General features: G+C 46.1%; 1 protein-coding gene across 1 annotated transcript in view; it reads left to right on the top strand.

The window, feature by feature from the left end:
- Culd (CUB and LDLa domain) overlaps positions 1 to 12,909 on the top strand; it is a 223,478-nt gene that overhangs the window by 159,803 nt on the left and 50,766 nt on the right. The window contains exon 4 of the mRNA XM_050194991.3: positions 463 to 706. Coding sequence (XP_050050948.1) covers positions 463 to 706 — 244 coding nt within the window. The remainder of the gene's footprint in view (positions 1 to 462; positions 707 to 12,909) is intronic.

The raw sequence follows: 12,909 nt of genomic DNA, 5'->3' as shown, positions 1-12,909 counted from the left end.
GGTGCTCCCGTTCGCCCATGGGAATTGACAGTAATCTTGCACACTTCATGAAAACTACGCACTACTACGCACTGCTATGGAGGCTAGAATAAATGCATGTACAGTCAATCACAAAAGCTTACCGAACACGAAATATGAGAAAATGCTGAATACAGCCTCACAACGCAGCCTAGTATTCGCATTTACAGCCTCTCCCAGTATATGTGAACATTGTGACGTTCGATTTTACGGACTGCGGCTCGGAAAACAGGCTGCTCGGAAATTGAACGTTTTCCGAGATCCCGTGGTTCGTAAACTTTTGTGGTTGACTGCGCCTTAATGGCTATCATGTGCAGTACAATCGGTTTGTATAGAAGGTGAGTACACCTTCGAGGGGCTTGCCTTGAAATCGCTGTTTGTGCGTGCTTGTCTCAGCAGGCCGCTGTAGCGGGCGGAACGCTGACGCTGTTTCCCTGTGCTCAGATCTTTGCAGGTGGATGAACGGGCGCAAGTACTACGTCGCTCTGGGTGAAATAGGCAGCATCAACGCCATCAACGTTACAGCGGATGGTGCCGGTGCCAACTCGAGTGGTGGTGACCGCGACCCGAACCAACCGAGGATCCCGCAGCGGTGCAGCGTGGAACTCATCACTTGCCCGAGCTGCCACATCGTCGTGTCCATACTGTACATCAACATACCCACTTGTTCGAGCGATGGATCTTGCCAGTAAGCACAACCCGCCTGATTTCCGGCCAAACTATCCGCCCGTCGCGCGCACGCCGCCTGCGCACCGACCACAGTGTCGCTAATGGCGGCTCTGCAACGCTTCACCTCGAGGGCGTAGCCCTACTCCTTTGCTTTGACCCACTGCTTTCACTTCCCATGCGTCTGCGAAATCGCGAGAGCAGCCACGACATAGCCCACTCGTGAAACAGTATATGCGTTGAGCATGCGCAGCCAAAGTGCCATGACGTGTCTTTTACGTCCGACAGCCTGGTGAATGAAGCTCGCCAAATTTTGCTGATGTCACCATTGATACACTTTGTAGCGATTCTTCTCGCTCCTTGTCATTCGGTCGCTCGGTGCAGCAAATGAAAAACAAATAGAATCAAAGTAATAGTTGTATTGATAATAACTAATGCGACGCGCTCCGTCCGACGCGCCGTATATAGGACAAAGGAAAGCACGTTTACTAGTTCACTAACCATAGACAGCAGCGAGATATGGATGACTAGCACGCTAATCACGGCTGGATCGCGCGATGAAGCTTCGCCGAATCGAGAGTATATGACGGCACCTCGTCCTTCAGCGACGACGTAGTTGAAATGCCTGCAGGGACAACTGACGTGGTACATTTCTTTCACCGGGCGTCGACAGAACGCGCTGTGAACTAACTGACCTCAGCACCAAGTTAACTGTACGGTGTCATAGATCCGGAGAACATTGTAGGCGTATTAGTCTTGTCAATAGTGACGATGACTGTTGGAAGACGAGAATGGAGGAAGAGGTCAAGAAAGTTCGTAACCAACTACAGGGTAACTGAACGTGTAAAGAGACAACCAGGAGTCATCAGAAAGAAAGTGAGAAACAGAGACAGTGAGTTGGATGCAAAGAATAGAAACAAAAAAGACCATGGGGATTTACAAGAAGGGGAAGAAAGAAATTAGAAGGGAAAATCTGTACGCTAACACGAAGGGAAGTGCCTTGCTATTTTGAGACTCGAGCTGGTTACTTAAGGACAAAGACATACCGGAGCAAGTATTCGCAACTAGATGAGACATGTGTATGCTGCAGCAAAAATTCGGAGGCCACTCAGCAGATCCTAACGGAATCCGAAAGGATTCACCGAATGATACCCGTAGGTAACGTACATCTTCCAGAAGCGCTTGGATTTAAAGTTGGCGGAAGCATCAACCGGTCATCAGTCGAGATAAGCAAGACACTTTTAGAGTATCGGGGGGAAAAAATGCAGGGAAGAGATTGATACGACCGGCTCCGTTACAATAATAGGCAGCGGTACAAGGGTGATGAAGTTTTGAGGAAGAGAAAAAAGATTAGAGAGATGTATACGAAAATGCTAGAATGACAAGCGTGTATAGCATACCCGAGTAACCCAAGCAGGCTAGATGACCATTTGTTACCACCCCGTCTCAAAGGGGATGCCAATCACCATAATCATGATAGCCATTATTGCATTCTTTCTCACCACGCCGCCTCATTTGTGCAGCCCGAAAGGTCTTTAAAAATTAAATTAAATTAGGTTGTGCGGTTTCTCGTCCCGAAACGACACAGTGGGTCAGGAAAGGACTCCGTTGTGGAGTGCTCCGCATTAACTCTGACCAATTGGAGTTCTTTCACCCAAAGCAGGGTACACGGGCGCTTTCGCGTTCCGCCCCCGCCGCACAATGCGGCTGGGAATGGAACCCGTAGCCTTGTGCTGAGCAGCGCAGAGCCGTGGCCACAGCTCAGCCAACGCGGCGGAGCAAGGATCTTATTTTATTTATTTATTTATTTATTTATTTATTTATTTATTTATTTATTTATTAGATACTGCCAACTGCCTCTTGGCAGTCCAGGCAGAAGTGAGAGTACAAAGTCGGCACTGCAAGTCAAAATAACAAAAACATGAGTTACACGGAACCATGAAAAAAAATGCTTAAAGATACAGACTATTGCGTCGGGAAAGGCAGCATGTACAAAATTACAAAGATGGGAAAATGGTGATTCTAAAACGAACGCGCTTCATTGCAAGGATTGCACGGCAGACACAAATGATTCAACCGACGACGTACAAGCGACTTCTTGCAGTAGAGCATTCCACTCTGCTATAGTTCGAGGGAAAAACGAGAAGCGATAAGCAGTAGTTTTAGTTTGTGGCATCACAATCGTTTTGCTGTGCTTGCGTCTGGTTTCTCTTGTTTTATTAAAATTGATGTAGATGTCGGGATTCATTTTTGTTTGTTTATTAACGATACTAAACAAAGTTTGTAGGCGATGCAGTCTACGCCGAAATTCTAGCGATGGGAGGCCAGACCGTGTTCTGAGATCAGTGATCGAGACTCGTCTACTATAAATATGATAAATAAATCTAAGAGCTTTCTTTTGCACGTTTTCAATGTTGTTGACACCGGACTTTGTGTGGGGATCCCACACAGCATCGGCATACTCAAGCAGTGGTCTAATGAGTGTCGTGTAGGCAGCGAGTTCAGTCCTACTAGTGCAATGTTTGAGCCGGTGTTTAATTAGCCATAGCTTCCTTAGCGACGCCGAAACGACGTATTGGACATGGGCGTTCCAGGTTAACTTCGAGTCAATGACTACACCCAGATACTTATATTTGTCAACCGTCTTAATTCCTACATTATTGATTTTATATGTACAAATTGATGGTGCTTTTTTTCTTGTAATCATCATTTGAGTACATTTTGAGGCATTTAGGTTCATACGCCAGGACTGACACCAGTTATCGATTGCATTAAGGTAATCCTGTATAGCAGTCTGATCATGGGGTGATTGAATGTTGTGGTACACAATACAATCATCAGCGAAGAACCGACATCGTACCGGGGAATCAAAGGACAAGTCATTCAGATAAATCAAAAAGAGAAGAGGTCCAAGTACTGAACCTTGCGGTACACCGGAAAGTACGGGAGCAGGTGAAGAAAATGAGCTTCCTATACGGACATATTGTGTTCGATTAGTTAAATAAGAGTCAAGCCAGCGAGGAACTTGTTCATTTTTCAGCGCACATTGTAGCTTGAGCTTTAGTCTTTGGTGACAAACACGGTCGAATGCTTTCTGAAAATCACGGAAAAGCACATCTATTTGCCCGGCGCAGTCCAGCGCTGCCATGACTTCATTGGTAATATGTAGAAGCTGAGTAACTGTAGATAGGCCACGCCGAAATCCATGCTGTCTTTCCGAAAAGAAACTTGTTTTCCAGAAAGCTGCTCAAGTGCTTAAAAACGAAGTGCTCCATCACCTTACTAGCGGTGCAGAGAAGTGAGACGGGTCTGTAATTAGTAATATTGAGTTTATCTCCGGAATTATGAATGGGAATTATCTTTGCTGCTTTCCAATCGTTAGAAAGAACACCTTGCTTTAGACTTTCGTTAAATATTATGAACAGATACTTTGCGCACCACTCCGCATATCTAAAAAGAAAATTATTTGGTATGTCATCAGGACCAGCAGATTTCTTTATATCTATGTTTAATAGGGACGAAAGAATACCTTCTTCGGAAGCAAAAAGGTCCGGAACTTCGCAGCCAGAACCTGAAAATTCTAGACTATCGTCTTCAGTACCGCGTAGAAATACCGAAACAAAGTACTCGTTGAACGCTTCCGCAATATTCTGGTTATCACTGGTCTCGGTATCATTCAATCTAATTTTGGTGACTGGGTTCTTTTTCTCGGTTATGTGCATCCAAAACTTTCTTGGGGCGTTAGATAAAAAAATAGTGTAGTTTAACATACAAAAAATGGTACTTTGAGTTCTTTATTTTTTTACTAAGTTCGGCACGCATTGACGGTAGCACAGAACGATCGACACAACTATTGGGGCGTGACAGGAGTTTTAAGCGGCGCTTTAGCTGCAGTATGTCACGAGTGATCCAAGGGTTATTGCGGGCCATTCTCTTGCGTTTTGTTGGAATGTACCTGTGCATACATTCCCGGACGGCGTCCTTAAAATGCAACCATAAATCATTGACACTGGTTACACCTTGATTTGATTTTAGAAGAAAAGTGTCGAAATCTTGCTCTAAGTAGTCGAGTACACTTTCATCAGCCGCTCTCCCAAAATCCAAGACTTCTTTGTCTGGACAACGAATAATTTTTTGCTGTAGATTGCTTTTAAGCAGAATCGCTTCATGATCTGATATGCCTGGTAAAACTTCTACAGTAAATCCTGTTTCACTGACTGCTTCAGAGATAAGAACAAGGTCGAGGATAGTTCTTGAGCTTGAAGTAACACGTGTAGGTGTTCCTACTACTTGTTTTAGATTAAACGAAAACGCCAAATCGAGCAGCACTTCAGCATGCTGACAAGAATGCCGAGCACAGAGATCGTTCCAGTTTATCATCGGTAGATTAAAGTCCCCGCATAAGATGATACGAGTATATTGTTTACTGTGGACGTAAAGAAAATCATGCAGCGATTCCAAAATTGAGATATCTGCATTCGGAGGCATGTATACTACACCAATAAGAACCTTACATTTGAAAGACGGCACTACAATCCAAACCATTTCAGCAGAAGTATTGTGTGGAATGGATGTGAATGGGATGCCATTTTTGTTATGGTCGCGACACCACCCCCTCTCGAGCCACGGTCGTGGCGAATTATGTTGTACGAGCTGGGTATTATGTCAGAATCAGGGATCGCATCATGAAGCCATGTTACCGTTAGAAGCGTGATGTCAGGATTGTAACTAAGAAGTAGGCTTTCAAGGTCATCAGACTTGTTCACAACGCTCCGGGCGTTAACATTTAGAACAGTTAGCGGACTGAAGACGTGGGGTAACTCTAACAAATGAGATTTAGTTTTACTTTCGTGCTGTTTTTGACTGGAATTAAACCGGCTATGTCAATTTGCTGCCGAGGGAACTGCCCTGTCCGATGCCTCGTCCCATCTGAACGTATTGCCATTGATTCTAACCTTGTCGAAGGACAGAAATACTTTGTCGCCTCTGTCTCGGTTTTTTTTGTCCAGGTCCAAAGCTTTTTTCTTATTGATTGAACTCTAGGAGAGAAGTCCTCTGAAATGCTGTATGGAGTGTTCTTGAAAGCTTTACACTCTTTCAGTATTTTTAATTTGTCTCGGCAGTCTACTAGCCTGAATATTACGGGGCGGAATTTGTCGTCCCTAGGCTTCCCTATTCGATGAGCTCGCTGAATTTGAACATTTGTAACTTTTAGTACGCTGTCAAGGATTTTTGTCGAAACCTCTTGTTCCAAAGATTGGGATGCTTCTTCCTTCGGTTCCAGTAAACCATACAGTATGAAATTGTTCCTTCGGCTTCGGTTTTCGAGGTCATCTACTTTTAACAGTAGGCTGTCAACGGTTTTCTGCATTAAAGAACCCCAGGTGGTCGAAATTTCCGGAGTCCTCCACTACGGCGTGCCTCATAATCAAAAAGTGGTTTTGGCACGTAAAACCCCACAATTTAACGGTTTCTGCAGGTCGTCTACCTTTACTGTGTAGGTCTTAACAGTAGTCGAAATATCCTCCACTTTTCGGTTAATGGAAGCTAACTTATCAATGCTTTCATCTAGACACCGGTTTGATATGGCCACACCTTCCTTAAGTTCTCGCAAGTCGTCCATAATTGTTTGCAGCATGATTTCGGTAGAGGGGCCTGGATTCAATTCAACGTCCCCGCAGGAAGCTAGTAAGTCCACAAAACAATGGTACACATTCTTTAACGCATCTATAAACGGCCGTGGGCACGGCAAGAGCAAAAGACACACATCGTTACTACTATAGCCAGAATCATGGCGGTAGTCTCTCACCTGTATCAAGAACAAAAACGGATTCTTTAGACGCATGGTTCCAAAGCTCTCGCCGCGCCCACTGGTCGACTGCCACTCTTGAGTTGCTTTTGTACTCTCTGGTAGCTGTGACGTAGCGGATGGTGGCGCTCGATGTCGGTCCAAGTGCGTCGTCCAGCTGCGCAGACCCGGCGTGTCGTCAGCGGAAAAGCCTTTCGATGTATTGCGCTGGTGGCCGCGGAATTCCGTCAGCTTCCATGCAGCTGGATCGGACTCTGTAGCTGAGGCTGTATCGCTGTAGCTGATGCAAATCAGGGCCTGTATCAAGAACAAAAACGGATTTTTTAGACGCATGGTTCCAAAGCTCTCGCCGCGCCCACAGAGCCCAGCTTTCCTGAATAAACCATTATTCGACTCGTTTCTTCACACATACGGTCAAATGGACACCTACAAACAGCAGAAGCATGTCCACTTTCTAATCCGGAAATGCGCCACTGTTTCAAAGGATCTACAACGTTTGTCGTTTCTGTATTTTTACTTTCTTTAGAGACAAACAGATTCGTTTGTATAAATGTGTTATTTACCCCTTGAGCCACGGCGTCCACATCTGTAGACGCGGACTATCTTTGCCATTTCTGTGCAGTCGTAGCAAGGGATGGAGCACAAACATTAAGTTTAGGGTAAATTGAACATTCTGCTAAACTAAATTACTTCCGTTTTACTTCTGAGTGATATCGTTAGAGAGTACCGCTTTGGTGAAGGCACTACCGTGCTTTACGTGACGTTTGACGTGGGGCATGTCGGTAGCAAGCTCGAAATATTTCTTTCTTTCTTGAAATGCTTGCGGCCAATAAATAACATTTAAATATAATTAATTAAATCATAGATATTTACGTGCCAAAACCACAATCTGATTATGAGTCACGCCGTACTGGGGGACTCCAGAATAATTTGGAACACCTAGGGTTCTTTAACGTGCACCTAAATCTAAGCACAATGGTGTTTTCGCATTTCGCCTCCATCGAAATGCGGCCGCCGTGGCCGGGATTAATGAATAACTTGAGCATGTAATTCGAGCGGGTTATTCAATCCTCTTTATGAAGAAACGTAGCATGACTGACTTTACAATATTCAAATATCTAGTTATTCAGTATTTATGATGGCTCATCATAAAATGCACAAAGAGTCATTCTACCACCTTGATTTGCTTTCAGTGGAGTCTGAAGCGTCCTGGCATAAAATTATCTGTGTCGATACATGTCACACATGTGTCGACAGTCGATCATAATTCGTGACTGAAGGGGTTAAAGAAAACAATTTGTGCAATGCGGTGCTGAAAGTACTCCAAACGACGTCACAAAAGCAACCAATAATATTGCTCGGCCTAAGCGGGATCACTCACTCACTTCACTCACTTGCGCATTCCATGTAGTGGAATGGGCAAGTATGGGTGAAAACGCGCGTTGATTCTTCGCTTTGATCAGCAAGGGTGGGAAATATTTAAAAGTGCTTATAGAAATTACAGGGTTTGCGCTAGCGCATTCAAAACTGGCATTTACAGTTCCAAAAAACCTATCTTGCCAAATTAGTGTGTTCTCGCACGGCCGCAAAAATAGCTTCAGGGTCCCCTTAAACACGTCGAGGTATAGTTTGAAAAGGCGGGGAAACAAACATTTGCGCAGGTTAGGGCCTCTTGCCAAAAACAAAAGATGTGCGCAGATCACGTGGTGACGATCCTGCCCGCAAAATATTACACCGATGTATACGGCGCAAAGGCAACATTCAAACAAAAGCCCGCGTGCCGTTATCATTAGAGCAGCCAATTTTCTCGCCAGCACCATACTTATTTACTTATTCATAATACCTTAGAGTTCCCTAGACCCGCCGTGGTTGCTCAGTGGCTATAGCACGAGGTCGCGGGATCGAATCCCGGCCACGGCGGCCGCATTTCGATGGGGGCGAAATGCGAAAACACCCGTGTATTTAGACTTAGGTGCACGTTAAAGAACCCCAGGTGGTCGAAATTTCCGGAGTCCTCCACTACGGCGTGCCTCATAATCAGAAAGTGGTTCTGGCACGTAAAACCCCATAACTTAACTCAGAGTTCCCAAGAATCGAGACGTTACATGCGAGGTCAAACATGAGGATGACGTGATAGCTTTCACCTACCAGGTCACGGCACCCGCCTGCAGCGCTCGATTAGCTAGAAACAACAGGAACAACCCGGAGATTCCTGTGAAACGCAGAGCGCCTAAAACCGCTGCCAAGACATGCGCCGCGCAGCAAGAAAGGGAGAGAGCATAGTGCGTTGCGCTGAAGCTTTCCACAGTAGGGAGGCCACATACTATGCGACCTACTTTAGGCATTCCAACAGCAGCGCGCCGGAACACACAACCAGCGAGAGGTGGGAGCAAAGTAAATATTCACCGTGACATCTCCAATCGCTTATCGCGAGGCAAAAGTTCCCGAGATCTGAAAACGTCAAAGTGTGCATGTTCCGCGTGACTCGGCATGCTTGCGATCGAGATTATAAATAGAATCTCGAAAAATTCCCCAGCTTTCAGCTCGGCACAGCTCTGTGCATAATCACTCAGACGAACGACGAAGCGTGGTTCCTAGTCGCTTTTACTATCGTCTCATTTTCTTCGCATCCCTAGAGGCCGGTGTCAGCGACGCTGGGATGATAAATGAGGGCGTCGTAGAGTCATCTGGCTGGTGTAAAGCGCCTATTGTCTACATACAGCGTAGACAAGGGGCGTTTCAAAAAATGCAGACGCCGTTGCGCCATTCTACATTCATGCATGTGCAGCGTGTGGAAATAGCGCAGGAACTATTGAGAATGTTTTAATTGCATGTCACAGCATCCATCCAGAGGTAAACGAGGACGAAGTTATCCTGCCCGAAGCGTTGGGTTTTTACTTGGCAGGAGAAAAGTGAAAAAATCTGGGGCGAGCGTGAGGACGGGGGGAGAGAGAGAGTTGGGCTTGAAGATTGGTGCACGCGTAACGGAACACATATGATGATAAGATATTAATTTTCATGGTAGCAAATACAAGATTCGATAGCTTGCTAACATTAACTATACGAATTGATTTAAGTACTGAGAATAAACGCAGCATCAAGGTAAAAATAACGAGCTTAGTGGCACCATCCCGTTTCAAAGGGGACACTCATAAAATTCATACACCCACCCAGAGAAGGTAAAAGGGAGGCGGGACTCGTAGCGTAATCCTCGTGTGGACCCTCGGCTCTGATATGGCAGTGGGCAAGGGAGAGATGTCGCTTGTGGACGATGGTCAAGGCAGTGGGGGAGAGCACGCGTCCTCGCACGGGAAGTGTAGCCCGCCTTCTTGCGCCATCGCCTAGCAACGTTTAATCTGCTTCTATACCGTAGAGTTTCCTACAAATACTAAAGGGAACTCTGGCGCCGCTGCGATCGTTCGGCCACATTGAGAATGGTGGGATAGTACATGCATTTGTCTGATCTTCGTGCTTGGGGCACGGTGTTGCTTGGGGCTTCAAACATTCTTGTGGCTTCGTTTATTACGCTTTATCTGGGCCTAAATTCGACTAAATTTCAAAGCCATTTATACTTTTTTTTTAATGCAGAAGGCTATAATACTCTGCAAGCACGCATCATTGCGGCTAATTGATGTGGTTCCGCTTGTCCGTGCGTCCGTGGCGTAATGGTTCCAATATCGGGCTTCTATGCTAGATGTTCTGTGTTAGAATTCTGCCATCGTTATATTAATAATAACGGAGTACTTTCTTAAAGATGACCACTTTGTAAAGTGACAAAGCCACTTAAAGCCAGAAGGACGAAGTTTAGGCAAATCCATGTACTACCCATAATTATCATGCTGGCTGAATGAACTACCCTGCATGATTCCAGCTCCCGTAGGTCACTAGCATCTCAGTTCCCTCTAGTAACTGTATGAAACTCTTTGGCTTCTTCGTTAACTATATCTATGCACTTATTTAACAATTATTGCAGACGAACGACCCTTGGACAGCACTTTGTAACTTCCAACGTATAATAAATATTTCCGACGGGCTCTGCTCAGCGTCCTTTTAATATGCTCTAGCATGTAGTGACCCACAACGTTGTCTCCGTGTTGTTTACTGAAAGGGTAAGTGCACTCGCAACGACGTAAGAAAATCAACGAGGATATTATACAGCCAACTCGGTCGCTGATGTATACATACGCCTAGGAAGGTTGAAACTCGTTTCGGTGTTCTCGCAATGCGTGCCGCTACAGTCAGACCCAGCGGCCCTGTCGGCAGCGGCGGCCACGATCGAAGCCGCTGTGGTTCTTTGCGCAACTTCATTTCAACGCGCTTCACGCGCAATTTAGCGAACACGGCAACGGCTGCGCTTGCACCGCCGCGTGCGAGGCTCGCGCCGGACGGCCGCCGCCGCGCGGAGGGGTTCGCGGCGTGCAACGACCGCTTCCGCGTTCATTAGGAGCAGCGTCCCTTTTGTGGCGGCGGAGGCACAGGTGAAATCGAACGCGACTGCCGCGTCCTTTCCGGCGTCGTTGGTGCGACGCGCCGATGTATGTACCGCCATCGGTTACCGCTCGCGTCCGTTTGATTTGCCAATGTTTGCGGCAGTGGGCCTCTAGAGTGCAAAGAAATTCTACACCGGTGACACACTCCACGCGTTGTATGGACCAGAACTGGGTCAAAGTGATCCTGTTTCTACACTGCGCAAAGAGCCATGGACTGAGCGAAAGGAATACCAAACGGCGATTTAGGCTGAAACTTAATGGATCGACAAGCTGAAAGAAAATGTGAGGCGCTGATGACGTTCCGTTTTCGACCGCGCCACACACAGAACCCATATTTGTGATTGGAGTAGTGCATGCATCTGAATGTAGCGCCATTCTTTCATCTTACCACCGCCCTCCACCGCCTCTCTGCCATAACAACGCATCTTCTCTTTCACGAATCGACGGTCCAATGAAAGAGGCCATAGCGTCGAGCGAGATTATTTGAAGCCTTCTCCGCGAGTCTAACTAATGATAGCGACGACAGGTGACGAGGGCACTGGATAAGGAAATGTAGCGACTTGAATGGACGGGCAAACAGACTTTATGAACATATCCTTTCGAGCATAAGGCGGTGGCTAGTGCCGCCATGCAAGCTCGTTATTTTTACGTCTCTGCTGCCTTTATTCCCAGCCTTTGAGATCATATTTATTTATTTATTTATTTATTTATTTATTTATTTTTACCAAGACCCCAATCAACTCCTTGATGATCTCCCCCGCTAACCTTAACACTCCCATCATCTTTGAACGTCAGCGCTTCTCGAAGGTGGACGTTCCCTTCGGTTCTGGCTGTACGAGCATGTTGATATTCCATTACAATGTGCTTAGTCGACTCCAGATTCCTTTTTGTGCCTGGTATGCACGGTAAATACAGTGCTTTCTACACAGGCGAGTGTACGGAAACTTAAGGGCGGGTGCCAGGCTCTTATCCTCGCAGAACGTCAAAGTACACAGACTGGTTTCGTCTTTACTCTATATTCATTGGTTGTGGATATTACATATCGCTTCCAACGCTATAACATCATCATCAGCAGCAGCAGTAGCAGCCTGGTTACGCCCACTGCAGGGCAAAGGCCTCTTCCATACTTCTCCAACTACCCCGGTCATGTACTAATTGTGGCCATGTTGTCCCCGCAAACTTCTTGATCTCATCCGCCCACCTAACTTTCTGCCGCCCCAGCTACGCTTCCCTTCCCTTGGTATCCAGTCCGTAACCCTTAATGACCATCGGTTACCTTCCCTCCTCATTACATGTCCTGCCCATGCCCATTTTTTTTTCTTGATTTCAGCTAAGATGTCATTAACTCGCGTTTGTTCCCTCACCCAATCTGCTCTTTTCTTATCCCTTAACGTTACACCCATCATTCTTCTTTCCATAGCTCGTTGCGTCGTCCTCAATTTAAGTAGAACCCTTTTCGTAAGCCTCCATGTTTCTGCCCCGTGCGTGAGTACTGGTAAGACACAGCTGTTCTACACTTTTCTCTTGAGGGATAATGGCAACCTGCTGTTCATGATCTGAGAATGCCTGCCAAAGGCACCCCAGTCCATTCTTATTCTTCTGATTATTTCAGTCTCATGATCCGGATCCGCGGTCACTACCTGCCCTAAGTAGATGTATTCCCTTACCACTTCCAGTGCCTGGCTACGTATCGTAAACTGCTGTTCTCTTCCGAAACTGTTAAACGTTACTTTAGTTTTCTGCTATACAACGCTATAACAAGAGACGCTTAAAAATATGAAGCAGTGATATTGGCTGCATTCTCATTTCGCAAGGTGTAGGCTCTTACCATGCAGCGTTACCTGCCATGCATTATTTTTACTACTGTTAGGACGCAAGCGGCTCGCATATATCCCAAGAAACCAAAGTCGGCTCGCGGTCTTGTGG

The sequence above is a fragment of the Dermacentor andersoni genome, chromosome 1 (assembly GCF_023375885.2).
Source record: "Dermacentor andersoni chromosome 1, qqDerAnde1_hic_scaffold, whole genome shotgun sequence".
Lineage (NCBI taxonomy): Eukaryota > Metazoa > Arthropoda > Arachnida > Ixodida > Ixodidae > Dermacentor > Dermacentor andersoni.
This window is presented reverse-complemented; position numbering and strand designations above follow the sequence as displayed.